Source organism: Dysidea avara, chromosome 9, assembly GCF_963678975.1.
Source record: "Dysidea avara chromosome 9, odDysAvar1.4, whole genome shotgun sequence".
NCBI lineage: Eukaryota > Metazoa > Porifera > Demospongiae > Dictyoceratida > Dysideidae > Dysidea > Dysidea avara.
Window position 1 is genome coordinate 32062848 of NC_089280.1, and position 17924 is coordinate 32080771.

Sequence of the window (17924 nt, forward strand, 5' to 3'; positions counted from 1 at the left end):
CCTCCATCTCCCTTAATGAGGGCATTATTCTGTTCATGTGCCTGGTCAATAGGAATACTCGAAAATACTCTGTCAGTCTTGTTAACAACAAACCTACTTCATGAAATGCTGCAGCTATCTCAGGATGTTTAGTTGAAAGTTCAGCCATGTCTCTAAGATGTACAGGAATCCACCGAGCATAATCTGTGTGGTCTAATGCAAAAAACCATGGAGCAAGCTCTGTTAAAGCGTCTAGATATGCTGCAAAAGATGCTTGGTGCAGTGAACGTACAAACACCAGCACACATAGCTCTAGTTCTATAACAATTCTCTAACATTGAAAATGAGGGCAGACCTTTTCTCGCTGAGTGCACCCTTCTTCAAATTCCAGTACATCCTGTTTATTATGTAAACATGCATCACGATAGTGATTGTAAGCATGATGCTGTGAAAAATATACAGTGCAGAAGCTGTTACTTGATGGGCTTGTCTTGTTCGAACAACATGTGCTGCTTTCAAAAAGGAATCTGCTGTACCTTGTGTTGTAATCTCAGCTTGCACCAATGCTTGTACCCAACCGCTTCCTTTTAACCAGTCCCCAAGCATCTTCAAAGCTGCCATTTCAATATGTAACCCATCAAACATGATCACAAACTTACTTTCACCGTATTCCTCTGGCCACTTCCACTGGATACGTTTCGCCAAAGCATATAGTGGCTGATCAAAAGTAATTACTGGTGTCTGCTTAGGGTTCAAATGCTCAGTTGCACTTTGATCACACATAAGGAGTGTTTGACCATTGCCACTGTATGAGCAGATTCAGAGAACAGAGGAAGGAGAACAGTGGGACAATTACTTGGGTGATATTGGACTGTCGACTTGCATAGTATGCAGCCCAAGATACGTTAATCATTGGAGAATCATTTTTCCTACTAATTAACACTTCCTTTGTGTAATCAAGCCAAGAATATTCTTGCTTAATTTGTCAATCATGATTGTCCCTGTTTAGTAATGTAATGGCGGTAGCTGGTATAGACAAGTTTTTGACACTTTCAGTAACAGGTGGTACATCAGTGTAGAAATGGGGCAGATTATCAACTGATTTACAACTGACATCGTATGATTCTCCTACAAGAACAATATTTCGATCCACTCCTTCACCATCAAAAGTGGGATGCTGCAGTAAGGAGATACCTGTGCCATGAAATGACTCCTTTGATGTTGTTGAGCTTGGATTGTGGTCTATATTATCTACAGCTGCAGTGGTGAAAACACTGCCACGCAATCTGGGAGGGCAAACAACCTGCTCTCTGTGGAATTGTTTACAAACACTTGATCCCATTGCTGCAGAGAAGCTAAGAACACAATCATAAGAGATGCTCATACCTAGGTGGTAAAGCCTGTCTACTAATTCTTTCTTGCGTGTGTGAGCATGTAACATCAATCCAATGTATGTTGGATGTGGTGTCTCCTGTGCAGTACTGTGTCTCACAGTTATAGATTGAGAGGTGCCCCCCCGCATTCGTCTATGTTTAATGCCGTTGAATTTTAACAGCTGAGCAATAGATAATGCTGTAGGATTTGTGTCTTCACTTTGGTCTTTGATATTGGGACCTTCTAGTATCATGTTTACTAAGGCTAGCAGTAAGGGGGGGGACAGATTCATTTTGACAACCCACTGGAAACCCAAAGAAAGGTTTAGCTTTCCCAAACATTTGGTTACGAACAATGTTAGCTGCACGTGCAAGGTGGATAGCATCACTGTCACTATCAAACTCATAGGCTTTGGTCAAAGCAGGGCCAATAGCTTCTTCAAATGCCAATAGAACATCTCTCCCTTTCTTCTGAGCCCTCATATCAGTAAACTGAGCCAAAAGACGACGTTTGAGTTGTGTGGTATGCACTCTTCCATTAGCTTTTATTCCAAGCTGTTCCATTCGTGATATGTAGAGCTGTGAAAGATCACTGAGTTTAAAAACTGGTGCCCTTTCTCCATCAATTTGTTCCTCTATGACATTACCAGCTCAGCAAATGCAATTCCTGATACTGTTTCTGTTTCATCTGTGTGTCCGTCTCCCTTGACTTTTCTTGTACGGTTGTACAAGCTTACTAAACATTTTGTATGATATTTGGCTTCCAGGGCCACCATGTCTGTAGTGCTAAGTTGGCCAACAGCTCTGTATCCTCAAGTAGCACTGCATAGCTTCTTACTCGGTTATCCAGCTGGAATGTAGCTGCTTCGTGAAGACCACTAGTGCTTGAAGGTTGTCCACAAAAAAAGCATATGTCTTTTTGAACGCTTTTTTCATCACCTTGTAACCTCCTGTGTGTAGAGAGATTTGCTCTCTGATGTTTGGGTTTTCTTTTCTACTCTTTGTAATTTTGTATTATTGTACTGGAGCCTACACGACTGATGATACTGAGCATGATTTGTAACCATTGCCATTTCTATTCCACATCCTTCATCTAGTCTTTCTAACTGAAAAGGTAATTGGTCAAGCTCATTAAACCGAATTAACTGTTGTGCTAGTGAGCTGTAACCACTGCCTAAATCCTTTCTCTTGGATTTTGATGGACATGTCAGTGATTCCTTGGTTTCTTCTTGGCAGATAATACACAATTTCCAGTTTGTTACAGTTTGGTATTTGGTAGAAGTTGACAGGACTTGTACGCTGGTGTCAACCAATGCAAAAGTCTGTGTCTAATTAAGTAACACCCAAGCAATATCTAGAACCTTATACAAAAAAAACATGAAGATTAGCATTTTATTACCATGTTACTGCAAAAGTGAAACAATCACATAATATGGTCACTTACAATGGATAGGAGTTGAAAGATGAAATTAAGCTACCATTTTAATTGGTTACTAGGTAACAAACCCAAATTTGATAAAAAATAGGTATATCTGATGAATTATTAATTAATTTGATATGTGTATAATTACATGAGAACAATGTAAACAAGAAAACATGATTAATTAATATAAATGACAAATTTATAGTATCATTCTTTATAATTCTACTGTCACAGTGGCTAGCTAGTGTCCTCGGTAGTAACACTACACACAGAATACATTTTCACAATGCCCACTATACCAGAATAGGTTAATTAGTATAATACTGTATTATATTATAGAGATTTCAAGTTCATTTCGTCGTTTTCTTTGTTTATAGCGTCATTAAATATTGAATTATTGGTTGGCACAGTAAAGGGGCGGAACTATTGAAGGGGGCGTGGTCTGCATTGGCCCAATATCCAAATTTGTTTGTAAAGTGATCCTCTACCTCTGTGCCAAATTTGGTGCTTTTATCACTAAAACGCACAATTTTATAGCTAATCCGCCTCACTATTTTGACTTGCCTGTCTAACATCAATACCAGAAATTGTTTGTGACCATATCTGCATACAAAGGCAAAATAATTATTCATGAAGAAAAATCAATCGCGAATGATCACTTCGACATGACGTAAACATACACTCATAATTTATGTATCCTTGGGTCTACTGCAACGAAACAAAGATTTTCCAACTCCTCTTGAGCAGACGAATAAGAAGATATTCAGGTTTTTTATTGTTAGGCCCTTCCTTCACTAAGAAAGAGGGGTCAAAAAGTTTACAGATTTTTTTCAATGATGCACAAGTATTTCACCCAATGTATTCAATGCTTTTTACTGTAAATTTAGGCTTTTGCAATTATGTCCCTTTTTTGCAGATCTGGTCACATTTATCAATGACAGCAGACTTGCCTGCTTTGTGTATCATGCCACAAATTGCAGTGTTGTGAACCAACTAAAAACTCTGCAGATTGTGTCGCTCCTAGTTTCTTTATGCAGCCTATCAATCAGGTCAGCAAGTGCACCACCCCCTTTGGCTCTTAACATTTTATCACCCTAAAAGCTACATAATATGCATTTTATTTTATGTGACATATTATTTTCAATGGACACATAAGCCAGTCTTCATCTTTTTCAACAACCCTATGGTAAAGAGAGAATTAAAAGGAAGCCTCAAAGCTTGCTATAAGTTGACTTTAGAGCTTGCAATTACTAGAAGAAGTGATATCTATACCAAACTGTAATCATTAAAAATGATTGGCATTAGCATCATAGTAGCCATTTCATGGCAGCCACCTTTGATTTAGCAACTTTTTTTCACCCTGGCCTAAAAGTGGCCTTTAAGTAGTACCACACTCTTTTTCTCACAGGTTCGCTGTTCTGGTATAGGTAATATTTTATTTATACACATTTTGGGAAAATTGGGTGTAGTCAGCTGCTAGAATAAAAATATGACGGTAGTGCAAAATTTGTGTGTTATCATCACACAAGGTCAAAGCGAACATGTGACATTTAAAGACTCGTTGATTCATACATTACTTTCTATTGAATTTGTATGTGTGCAACTGCTGTCATGACATAATAATGTTTTTCGACGTGACATGTGTGATCTGCTGTGATGATGAGATATGTGTTGTTGTTACATGTGTATTGTGCTGTCATGACATGATAAGTTTGACACCAATTGCAATGTGTTTCATGTGACTTGTGCTACAAGTTACCACCTCAGCACTACTATGTGCTTTATAGAGCAATATTGCTGGAATTCGCTGCTGAGTAAGTTTTTCCTAGAATCACCTTTCTTCACTGCATACAGAGACAAAATCAGATTGATTGCATACAATTACATCAATGTGATGTAAACCAATATGTCATGTATCCATTGGTCTACTGCTACTGCAGTGAAACAGGGATTTTCAAAATCCTCTTGAGTAAGCGAAGAAAATGATATCCAGAAAAGTAGTTTTGTTTTTTTTTGATATGCAAGTGTTTTACCCAATGCAAAGTTAGGCTTGCACCATTATGCTGGTTTTTCACAAAGATCCACTCAGACACATGTTTAGTTTCTATGCCCAATGTTTTGTTGTTATTCTTACATACAACCAAGTACAGCCACCAATGGGACAATGTACAAATGGGGCATGTACAAACAGTGCATGACCAGCACAGTGTGTGTGGATGGAAAAGATGCACATACATAGTAGCACATACAGTAAACATAAATTATGCAATAACAATTGTGAAGGCCTGCAACTATTGATACTGGATTTTAATTGATTTTTAAGCTTCATTGCTTGCAGCTGTGTTGGCGTCCTCCACACAATACCCTGCCATGCCCAATGCAAAACTACTGATAGCTGAGTTCCAGTACATCAATGGTGTGGCAATGGCATAATGATGCGTAGCACAGTACTGTACAATGTACAGGAGATGCACTTGTAGAACTTTATGCAACAATGTATTATTAGCACTGAACACTGGAGATGGAAATAATTCAGCTAGCTAAAGCCAGATAAAGGATGAACAGGGGTATACAAAATGATACAAATACGCAACAAACAAACAAACAAACAATCATGTTAACATGGAAACATACTCTTAACCTTGTTCATCACATGGAGTGTGTCCACTGGCACCTGGCATGGTGACTTAGAACTCACCGTGCCACATGAAAACAGCTTAGAAACATTAAAACATACTTGTAGTCTCAAGCAAAGTGGCCTCTGGCTCTCCTGCAATCACTTGCAGCGGTTTGCTAATCTTTTCCTTTGTGAAATCTGAAATTAAAGAATGGGTATGGTACTGGGTGTTATATAGAATCTAATCAAAAACAGCCAAGCTGTAAAAAAAGGTGCGGCCCCCAAAAGGGCCATGGTGAAAAAAGATATGAAATCCAAGGTGGCGGCCAAGAAATGGCTGTGATGGTAGGTTAATGGTAAAAATTTTAATAACGACAATTCAGGTGAATTTGATGTCAAGACCAAGTGGCACAAAATTCACCTGAATTGTCGTTATTAAAATTTTTACCATTAACCTACCATCACAGCCATTTCTTGGCCGCCACCTTGGATTTCACATCTTTTTTCACCATGGCCTTTTTTGGGGCCACACCTTTTTTACAGCTTGGCTGTTTTTGATTAGATATCACTTCTTTTTGTATTTGTATACTGCAAAGCCAGCCTATGGCTGGCTTCGGGGCTTTTTTAACCCATGTGTTTTTTTATTTACCACAGGAAGAAGAAAAGAACTTATAGAAGATTTTTAATACTTCAATTATTTTTGATTTTATACAAATTATATACATGTATTTATTACATGCCCATTATTCCCTACAGGATATTTTTTAGTAGCTGATCTCTCTACTGGGTGACTTAAAATATAGCTGAACTATATACAGGATGGTTTCTTTGTAGCTGAACTCTCTACAAGGTGACCTCTTCTAGCTGATTTCTCTACAGGGTGATTTGTTTCTAGCTGAACTCTCTACAGGTTATTTGTTTGCAGCTAAACTCTCTACATCCATGGTGGTTTCTTTGTAGCTGAACTCTCTACAAGGTGACTTCTTCTAGCTGAACTCTCTACAGGGTGATTTCTTTGTAACTGAACTCTCCACATGATGGTTTCTTTGTAGCTGAACTCTCTACAAGGTGACCTCTTCTAGCTGATCTCTCTACAGGGTGATTTGTTTCAGTCAAGTCATTAGGTCTAAGTCCTTGTAGGTTAGGTAATCCTAAGGCTGTAGCATATGTTGCTGTCAGACCTTCAGTGCTGGTCACTGTAAAGCGCTAATAATAAATACTTTAGGTTTAAGGAAGAAAATCCGTCCCTCCTGGAGGAAGACTGAGTGTGGCCCCGACTAGACATTGGGTGACCTGCAGTTCGAATCCTGGGGCTGGAGGGATTTTTTTCCTTACTTTGGCCCCTTTTCTGTTACACCTTATTCAGTCAGTAAGTCAAGTCATTAGGTCTAAGTCCTTGTAGGTTAGGTAATCCTAAGGCTGTAGCACATGTTGCTGTCAGACCTTCAGTGCTGGTCACTGTAAAGCGCTAATAATAATAATAATCTCTACAGGGTGATTTGTTTCTAGCTTAACTCTCTACAGGTGATTTGTTTGCAGCTAAACTCTCTACATGGTGCTTTCTTTGTAGCTGAACTCTCTACATGATGGTTTCTTTGTAGCTGAACTCTCTACAAAGTGACTTCTTCTAGCTGAACTCTCTACAGGTGATTTGTTTGCAGCTAAACTCTCTACATCCATGGTAGTTTCTTTGTAACTGAACTCTCTACATGATGGTTTCTTTGTAGCTGAACTCTCTACAAGGTGACTTCTTCTAGCTGAACTCTCTACAGGGTAATTTGTTTCTGGCTGAACTCTCTACAGGTGATTTGTTTGCAGCTAAACTCTCTACATGGTGCTTTCTTTGTAGCTGAACTCTCTACATGATGGTTTCTTTGTAGCTGAACTCTCTACAAGGTGACTTCTTCTAGCTGAACTTTCTACAGGTGATTTGTTTGCAGCTAAACTCTCTACATGGTGCTTTCTTTGTAGCTGAACTCTCTACATGATGGTTTCTTTGTAGCTGAACTCTCTACAAAGTGACTTCTTCTAGCTGAACTCTCTACAGGTGATTTGTTTGCAGCTAAACTCTCTACATCCATGGTAGTTTCTTTGTAACTGAACTCTCTACATGATGGTTTCTTTGTAGCTGAACTCTCTACAAGGTGACTTCTTCTAGCTGAACTCTCTACAGGGTAATTTGTTTCTGGCTGAACTCTCTACAGGTGATTTGTTTGCAGCTAAACTCTCTACATGGTGCTTTCTTTGTAGCTGAACTCTCTACATGATGGTTTCTTTGTAGCTGAACTCTCTACAAGGTGACTTCTTCTAGCTGAACTTTCTACAGGTGATTTGTTTGCAGCTAAACTCTCTACATGGTGCTTTCTTTGTAGCTGAACTCACTACATGATGGTTTCTTTGTAGCTGAACTCTCTACAAGGTGACCTCTTCTAGCTGATTTCTTTACAGGGTGATTTGTTTCTAGCTGAACTCTCTACAGGTTATTTGTTTGCAGCTAAACTCTCTACATCCATGGTGGTTTCTGTGTAACTGAACTCTCTACATGATGGTTTCTTTGTGGTTGAACTCTCTACAAGGTGACTTTCTTCTAGCTGAACTCTCTACAGGGTGATTTCTTTGTAGCCGAACTCTCTACATGATGGTTTCTTTGTAGCTGAACTCTCTACAAGGTGACTTCTTTTAGCTGATCCCTCTACAGGGTGGTTTGTTTGCAGCTGAACTCTTTAGGTGGTGATTTCTTTGTAGCTGAACTCTCTATAAGGTGACCTCTTCTAGCTGATCTCTCTACAGGGTGATTTGTTTCTAGTTGAACTCTCTATAGGTGATTTGTTTGCAGCTAAACTCTCTACATGGTACTTTCTTTGTAGCTGAACTCTCCACATGATGGTTTCTTTGTAGCTGAACTCTCTACAAGGTCACTTCTTCTAGCTGATCCCTCTACAGGGCGATTTGTTTGTTGTTGAATTCTCTACACGGTAATTTGTTTGAGGCTGAACTCTCTACATGGCAGTTTCTTTGTAGCTGAACTCTGTACAAGGTGACGTTTTCTAGCTGAACTCTATACAGAGTGATTTGTTTGCAGCTGAACAATCTACATGATGGTTTCTTTGTAGCTGAACTCTCTATAAGGTGACCTCTTCTAGCTGAACTCTTTACATTGTGTCTAGTTTCTAGCTGACCTCTCTACAGGGTGATTTGTTTGCAGCTTAAATCTCTACAGGGTGATTTGCTTGTAGCTGAACTCCTTACATTGTGTCTAGTTTCTAGGTGATCTCCACAGGGTGATTTGTTTGTAGCTGATCTCTCTACAAGTTGATTTGTGTGTAGCTGATCTCTCTGCAGGTTGATTTGTTTGTAACTGATCTCTCTACAGGGCAATTTGTTTGTAACTGAACTCTCTATAAGGTTATTTGATCTCTCTGCAGGTTGATTTGTTTGTAGCTGAACTCTCTAAAGGGTGATTTGCTTGTAGCTGAACTCCTTACATTGTGTCTAGTTTCTAGCTGATCTCTCTACAGGGTGATTTGTTTGTAGCTGATCTCTCTGCAGGTTGATTTGTTTGTAGCTGAAGTCTCTACAGGGTGATTTGTTTCTAGCTGATCTCTCTACAGGGTGATTTTTTGTAGCTGATCTCTCTGCAAGTTGATTTGTTTGTAGTCGATCTCTCTACAGGGTAATCTGTTTGTAGCTGAACTGTCTGTAAGGTGATTTGTTTGTAGCTGATCTCTCTGCAGGTTGATTTGTTTTAGCTGAACTCTCTACAGGGTGATTTGTTTGTAGCTGATCTCTCTGCAGGTTGATTTGTTTCTAGCTGAAGTCTCTACAGGGTGATTTGTTTCTAGCTGATCTCTCTACAGGGTGATTTTTTGTAGCTGACCTCTCTTCAGGGTGATTTGTTTCTAGCTGATCACTCTACAGGTTGATTTGTTTGTAGCTGAAATCTCAACAGGGTGTATTGCTTGTAGCTGAACTCCTTACATTGTGTCTAGTTTCTAGATGATCTCTCTACAGGATGATTTTTTGTAGTTGATCTCTCTGCACATTGATTTGTTTGTAGCTGAACTATCTACAGGGTCATTTGTTTCCAGCTGATCTATCTGCAAGTTGATTTGTTTGTAGTCGATCTCTCTACAGGGTAATTTGTTTGTAGCTGAACTGTCTATAAGGTGATTTGTTTGTAGCTGATCTCTCTGCAGGTTAATTTGTTTGTAGCTGAACTCTCTACAGGGTGATTTGTTTCTAGCTGATCTCTCTACAAGTTGATTTGTGTGTAGCTGATCTCTCTGCAAGTTGATTTGTTTGTAGTCGATCTCTCTACAGGGTAATTTGTTTGTAGCTGAACTGTCTATAAGGTGATTTGTTTGTAGCTGATCTCTCTGCAGGTTGATTTGTTTTAGTTGAACTCTCTACAGGGTGATTTGTTTCTAGCTTATCTCTCTACAGGTTGATTTGTGTGTAACTGATCTCTCTACAAGCTGATTTGTTTGTAGCTGATCTCTCTGCAGGTTGATTTGTTTCTAGCTGATCTCTCTACAAGTTGATTTGTTTGTTGCTGATCACTCTAAAGATTGATTTGTTTGTAGCTGAACTATCTGCAAAGTGTTTTGTTTGTAGCTGATCTCTCTACAGGGTAATTTGTTTGTAGCTGAACTCTCTGCACAGTGACTTGTGTGTAGCTGAATTCTCTAGAGAGTGATTTAATTGTAGGTGAACTCTCTACAGGGTGCATGACTTGTTTATAGCTGAACTCTCTTCAGTGTGACATGTAATGTTCTGAATCTCTACAGTGATATAATTGTAGCTTAACTCTCCACAGGGTGACTTGCTTCTTGCTGAACTGTCTATAAGATTAACTGTTTGCAGCTGAAATCCCTACAGAATAACTTGTAATGTAATAGAATTCTATAATGGAGTAAATAAATTAGCTGAATGTTCTATTAGGGTGACTGTTCTATTAGAGTATCTCGATCTCGCATTTGCTACACGGAGTTGGCTTTCGAATCATAACTCAGTGGTTTGTAATCCAATTCTTCTATACTACTGCAAGAGACTTTCAATGAAGATTATTCCAGCTATACACCGATTTTCAGCTCGTTGCTCTTAGCGGTTTGCCTAGTAGGCGTAAAAACTAATACTTTTTTATTACTAAAAATCGATCGCGTAATTGTGACACAGGTTGGGTTTTGTGTCATATCTCCGTGGTCTTAATCTCGATTCCTTTCAAACCACCAAAAGGCACTCCTACGATGGTTACTCCATCTACATAGCAATTTTCAACTCATTCCATGAAGCGGTTTACCCTGTAGGCGTGACAACAAATCGATCTTGTTTTACGCGAATAATCGGTCATAACTCCTGAACCATTCATCGGATTTGTACCAAATTTGATGCTAGGATTCGCCTTTGGATTCCCTTTCTGTGTACCAAATTTCAAGGCGATCGGAGCACGCGTTTGCGTTTTATATCAATTTTTGCAAGTGTGCGAAAAGACGAAGAAGAGAAAAAAAATGAAACTTTGGCTGCTCATATCTCGGAAATGGCTTGATTGATTTCCTTCAAATTTGGAATGTAGACTCCCCTAGCTGGCGGGCAACTCTGCAGCAAATTTGGTTTCAATCGGATAAGCTATCACCGAGATACAAAAGTGTGAAAATGACATTTTCTTTCTTCCTGTAAATATACTCATGGTGTGGCGCGCCGGCTTCTTGGGCCGCACGACACACTACCGTGTGTCTTGATTACATGTATTTAAGTCATCAGCACGAACAGGCGCAATGATTATATGTTTGTGCCTTCATTCACAGGCGAATCAATCCTCGGTTAGTTTGTGTGTCTAGGCCTCGTAGTTTTCTCAAACATTAATTATTATTTATTTATTATTTATGACGTAATTTTAACCGCATTTCTTATTATCTTTAGTACTTGGTTGTGTAATTAATTTACAGGTCCTCCATCAATCACTACCCCAAAAGATGTCACTATTCCATTGAGGACTATTACCACTCTAACATGTAGTACTACTGGGTATGGAACACTGATGTATTCCTGGGAGAAAAGATCTGGTAGTAGTTGGACCACTATTAACAATGCTAACAGTCAATCATACACTACTAATAGAAACATGGCAGTTGGACAGTACACATATAGGTGTGTAGTAAGAAATGAGGCTGGACCATCACAATCAGAGAGTGCTACTGTAACAATATATGGTGAGTATTTTTGCTATAATACCAATTAATGGACTTGTTTGTATTTTCATACTACGTATGTAGAAATTGCAGTTAATTATTTAAATGGTTGTAACTTGACACTGGCTCGGACTGTGCATGTGAAGTTAATACGTATCACAACTAGACCTATAATCTTTGGACAATCACAAAACATACTGAATACAAACACAAACCTTGTGTTTTCTAACTAATCTGGCGTCTTCTGTTATAATTATGTGGAGTTTAAAAACCCACACAGCTATAAGGAGAGCAATATTGATGACGCCATTACAAGCAAAATGTGTACCTGTTTATATCATCATGATGGAAGGAGATCACTGAAGCAGTCTCACAACTATTACTATCAAATACAATTCGCCATGCTGTGTACCGAAGCGAAATGGTGTGATTTTCATCTCAGAACAAAGGTAGATGTCCACATTGAGCACTTCCCCTTTGACGAAGAATTCTGTTTATCAAAGATCACTAAACTCAGAGAATTCTATTTTTGTGCTATATTACCTGAGCTTGGCATCCCAAGAGTTCTCATACGAGAGCCACGAGATTGGATTCCCAGTAGCGAAGAATGGCTTGAAGAATGGTTAGAGAATAGCCCCACTTCACACCAATCCTCCAGGAACATGTAACTGAACTGTTTCACTTATCTTCTTGTAGATTTCCTTGCATAATGTTGTTTTAAGTGCACAATACCACACGTTCTTCCTTTAGACAAAAGGCCACGAGGTAATTTTACACGCAAAAATTACGTAAGAAATTTTTTTATATGGTTAATAATTATTTCTGGTTTGCAAGGATATGGAAACATTTTGTCTTGTCGCCAAAAAACTGCACAGATTGTGCTGCCACCAGAAATTGACCAATAAAATCAAGGCTGTTGCTATTGTTCCAGCAGTCATGTGAATAAAAATAAAACTTAGACAAAAAAGGTCCTCAAACTAAAAAAAGAGAAAAACAAAATTCCTTGAGCGGGAATCAAACCCAGGACCTCCAATGCTTGAGCCATATGCCTTAACCTTAAAGGTATGAAGATGCCTGAGTAAAGTGATAGCATTGAATAGGGATTTGTAGATTTACTTAATATAACTATAATCTTTCTTAGCAATCCGTTCTTGTTGCATGGATGTTTTGTCCCTATTCCTGTTTTTGCTAAAGTTTTTTGCGTATCTAGTGTTTACATGACATTCAATTAAAATCCTTGACTCGTATTGTTTACTATAACTTTCCTTTGTATTGACATTTTAATGCAGGTCCTCCATCAATCACTAGGCCCCCAACAGATGTCACCATTCCATTGAAGACTACTACTGCTCTAATGTGTAAAGCTACTGGGGCTGGTACACTGATGTATTCCTGGGAGAGAAGTTCTGGTAGTAGTTGGACCACTATTAACAATGCTAACAGTCCATCATACACTACTAATAGAAACATGGCAGTTGGACAGTACACATATAGGTGTATAGTAAGAAATGAGGTCGATACAGTGAGGTCAAGGAGTGCTACTGTGAATGTGTATGGTGAGTATTGTCCTAACAGGTAAGACATGATGACACAAGTGTCCACAGGTCCTCCCACTATCACAACTCACCCCACCAGTCAGTTGACAACTGTTAGTATGAGTGTTACTCTGAATTGTGAGGGAACTGGTAGAGGATCGATTACATATCAATGGCAGACTAGGAATATTAATGGAGGTCAATGGAGTGATATTAGTAATAGTAATAACAGGGTACTTGTTGTGAGTAACTTACAAGAGTCACAACAGTACAGGTGTGTAGTGTCCAATGAAGCTGGTCGGAATACATCAGATGATGCTACTGTTACTGTTTTGAGTAGGTTGTTGTATTTATAATAAGCATTATATTATTTTGTGCTAATAGAAATCACCACTCACCCATCAAGTACTACTGTTATAGCATTACAAGATGTCACATTAAATTGTTTAGCATCTGTTGATGATGTGACATACTCATGGCATCGTGATGGTGGTAGTGTTCCCTCCAGATCAAGAGGACAGAACAGTAACACACTCATTATTACTAGAGCTACTCCACCTGATGAGGGAATGTATTATTGTATGGCTAACAAGGAGGGAATTAGTGTGGAGTCTAGTAGAGCTAGAGTGAGAGTGGATGGTGAGAACACTATAGCTATTGTTATAAAAATAATTCTATTACTTGAAAATTAGACATGGTAATGGACAGTATACTGAATGATGTTGCAATTGTTAAACATCAAAAGTTTAATAATATGGGGAGGAGAGTATCTAAGGCCATATACAGTAGTCCTTTAATAAATGATTGTATAGAAGTTAATCAGCTTCCTTTCTGCATAAATATTTGCTTCAGTTTCATGTGTCATCCAGACATGAGGGCATGTATTCACAGGTATTAAGCACAGAGTGTTGCCATGAGATCTAGGACCTTTCTCAAGATCAAATAAATGGAGGATAACTCTGTGAGAATTTCTTGGCATGTCCACTACACAACAAAGTGGTCTTATTATAGGGGTAAAACAAGTAATGTTTCCTTGTACTATTTATTTAGTATATAGTTGTTTTAAGAGAGTAACATACTTTACCATGAAAGACAGGCTTTTGTGGAATGAAGTATGAAAGAAAATAAAAATATATATGCATACACACAGTACAGTATAGCATAGCTAGAAATTTTTGAAGACATGAATTACCAATAATTATGGAACATTTGTGTGCATGTTTAAACACAATGTCTCAACTTATGTTATTGTACCGAACTACTAAAATAATATTCACACCTTCAGTTAGACATGTTATCATATTCATAACCTGTGTTGAAATGTATTTATCGGTACTGCAGATTTCATGCTAGTAATATTCTTGTGTGAAAGAAATCCCTGTTCAAATAGGTTTTGACACACTTACAAATACTGAGTCTTTCATTAGTAGTATCATAATCAGGTGGGGTTGGGTGTTGGTGTATGTTGTATGCTGTACCAAAACAACTTACCCAGGAATAGCAGTTGTTATAGTGTTTTAATTGATGCTCACACACTGAAAAAAAACAAACATCATTAACCTTGCAGTGAGCTTTGTCCATGAATCCCTCACACAGTGTACTTGTTTCATATGAGGAACCATGCACTCTAGTTAACTGCTGGCTACATCCCATCTGTACAGCTCTACAATAACAAATATACAATGCTCCTGACCATGTTTAAACAATTTTGTTTTACCACTTTTAGAAAAGAACAAGGCAGTGATATATTATATTCTTGAGCTACACATAAGCAAAGTACACTCACACAGTATAGATTAATCTTGCAACAAACCTGGTGTGTTGGACACACTTCCCAATATATATGACAATTTGGAGGATCAAAGGGGTTGACTATCTGGTAAGACAGAGTAACACCAACGTGTCCATGTGTTGCCTTAATTGTAGCAAGGCTACCACCACAAACTAAACTAGGCACTGAAATAACTTTATATCGTACAGCTTAATGTCAGTTGGCTATCAACTAAATCTGAGCTAGTGAAATGTCATGGTCCAACAATGACGTAGTTACTGGTAATATCCCTCCATAAAACCTAGAGTATGTATGATTTTTACTTTGGACTTACCAGATCTCGAAGGAATCTGTATAAATCATTCAGCAAGCAAAGATAGCCAACCCTGACAACTTCTGGCTTCTTGGGTTCCACATTAGTTGACAAGCTACTTTCACTTTGTCAAAGGCAATGACTTAATTCACCCCTTTATGTGACATGTTTGCCTTCCTTATTACAGTCTACCTTGAAATCACAAACCGTGCAACTTGCACTGTTGACTGGCTGTGGGGTCATACAAAATGCCCCAATGCAAGCTTGCAGGGATGACTTGGATGGTAATTATAGGAGTTACCAGCTATTTAAAGCTTCATAAGTTGTTGGGTTCCTACTATAAACAGCCAATTATGCTAACAATATTAAACTCAGTATACCGAACCAGGAGCCTATAGTTGCCACAATGTATAGTTTTAATATCCACCAATTAAGAACATGAAACTAATGTATTGTATACTATTATTGTCAAGATTTGGTATCATTTTACTAATGATACTTATTTGTTTTATTATTGCACAATCCCAGTGTGTATGTTTTTCATATAATATACATAGCTGATATATCTGAATAATATACCACTTTAGCGTGGGACTCTTTATATTGAGCGACATAGAGCTTTGTATTGTGGGATTCGTTTTTATAGTGGTTGCTAAGCTTAATATGTGACCTAATTTTAGAAAACCGTCGATATCCGCACAATTTTCAAAATGCATTTTATTTGTTCTTTGTTTTCTACAGGGACAGAGGAATGGACTAGCCAAGTTTCAGCTTCCCAAGTTAAGCAGCGTTGGAAATACAGCACTAGACAGCCGGACGAGCAAATGATTTGATATGTACAGAAGCTATTGAGAAAAGAATCTACAGTCGCTTACATAAACCATCATAACCTACTGATACAACGACGTACGGAACTGAATCTTGGCTCATTGTGTTCGCCATGAATTTGTGCATCCACCAAGGCATAGGTTTTTCCCCAGGCATGCTTCTTTGTTTGAGAAGGAAGGCAAATTCACTGAAAAACGATCGTCGGTAAATTCTTTTATCACTGCAACGTAAACAAACATCTGTAACGTTGGAATCTTCTTGTGTATGGAGATGAAACAAAGATTTTTGTACTCCCTATGGACAGGTGAACACGATGATGCCCATGATTTATTCATTGGCGGCTTAATTCGCCCACCAGCGAGGCGATAAAAACTTGCGTAATTTTTTTTCTTGAGCTTGCATTTTTTAACCATAGTTTTTAAATGCGTTTTATTACAAAAGTACTCTTGTGCGTATATCAACGGTTTTCCAAAATTCGGTCACATATATTTTCAAAGATAGTTGTTAGTAAAGGATAATGAAGACACAAAATAAGTGTTTGGGCGATCGTGGATGCGTATTTCTACCCACCGCATATCAGCCTTTGAACAGACCACAGAATGGCAAAACTACTACTGCTACGCTGAAATAGGTTAGTAACATACAGTCCTAAGTACTTAACTTAATATAATAACTTACTTACTGTCCCAATAGCGAAGGTAGTTGGCTTAACTTAGTACAAAAATGATAACAATATAAACTCCATCCCACAATCACAGGTTTTTTAACACTATGTGTTGAAGCACAATAACGAATTAATGACGTTTTAAAGTCTCAGTGAAGCAATTGTGGGATTTAATTTTAATACAAACTGTACAGCAGTATGATCTCTAAGGTAAAATTCCTATTACAAATAACAAACGCTTAAATTCTATGCATAAGAAAAGAAAAAAAGGAAAAGTCCATAATGATTAATCATCAAATATTTCATCATAGTCAATACCTTGCAGTGTTTCATCACAAATACGTTGCTCTTCCTTACTGGTTGATTGATGCAGTGCCTGGCCAGAAAATGCAACAGAGCATCCTGTAAATGTACAACCATTTAGTATAAACGTTGGTGCTGTTGTTGCAGGTGATAGACTACTAGACATGGAACTGTTACCAGGTTCCTGCTGATGTGCTGGAACTTGACCAATACTGGTGGATGGTGGATTGCTTACAGCACCCGCCATTATATTAGAGACATCAATTAGCTGTGCTGTGGTAGTACGTTCATACTGGCGCAATGCTTCCAGTGACCTGTGACCTGTACGCTGCTGTATCAGCTTCTCTGGAACACTTGCTTGTAAGAGAGTGGAGGTTCCATAAGCCCGAAGGCTATGATTTGTGTATTTTTCTAACCCTGCCTTTTGACACATTTTCTTCATCATTGTTCCTAATGTGTTTTTTCCAACAGGTACATTTGTAAACCATGGCATAGATGGATCTGAGGGAACTTTAGCGAACGGTTTCAAATAGAAAACATCACTTTCGTTGCTCTCATGAGGCAATACTCGTAAATACCTATCCAGTATCTTCACATGGCATCTTTCTTTATCAACTTCATATTGCCTAACCACTTTATTTGTTTGATTAAGTGAGGCAAATCCACCTTCGTTGTTTTTTGATCCACGTTCAGTGTAAACATAGCAAGCAACCACCTTACCATTGACATTATCCATTTGTCTTTTGATTTGAGATAATTTCAAACTTCTGTGTTCTAAACCTCCCCTGAGGCAAAAGTTTTTTCCATTGTAGAAAAACACAGCATTTAATAAACCAGTAGGATTGTCAAGATTGATCACACCACTATCCCATAGCACATCCTCATCACTTTTAGACAACACAGGGGTAGTTTTTGTCTCAGTGCCAATTC

At 38.3% G+C, this 17924-nt stretch overlaps 1 protein-coding gene across 1 annotated transcript in view; it reads left to right on the top strand.

Moving 5' to 3' along the window:
- LOC136267016 (receptor-type tyrosine-protein phosphatase S-like) overlaps positions 1-17924 on the top strand; it is a 151370-nt gene that overhangs the window by 62297 nt on the left and 71149 nt on the right. The window contains exons 5-8 of the mRNA XM_066062066.1: positions 11338-11601; positions 12870-13136; positions 13185-13451; positions 13500-13754. Of these exons, the coding sequence (XP_065918138.1) occupies positions 11338-11601; positions 12870-13136; positions 13185-13451; positions 13500-13754 (1053 nt within the window). The remainder of the gene's footprint in view (positions 1-11337; positions 11602-12869; positions 13137-13184; positions 13452-13499; positions 13755-17924) is intronic.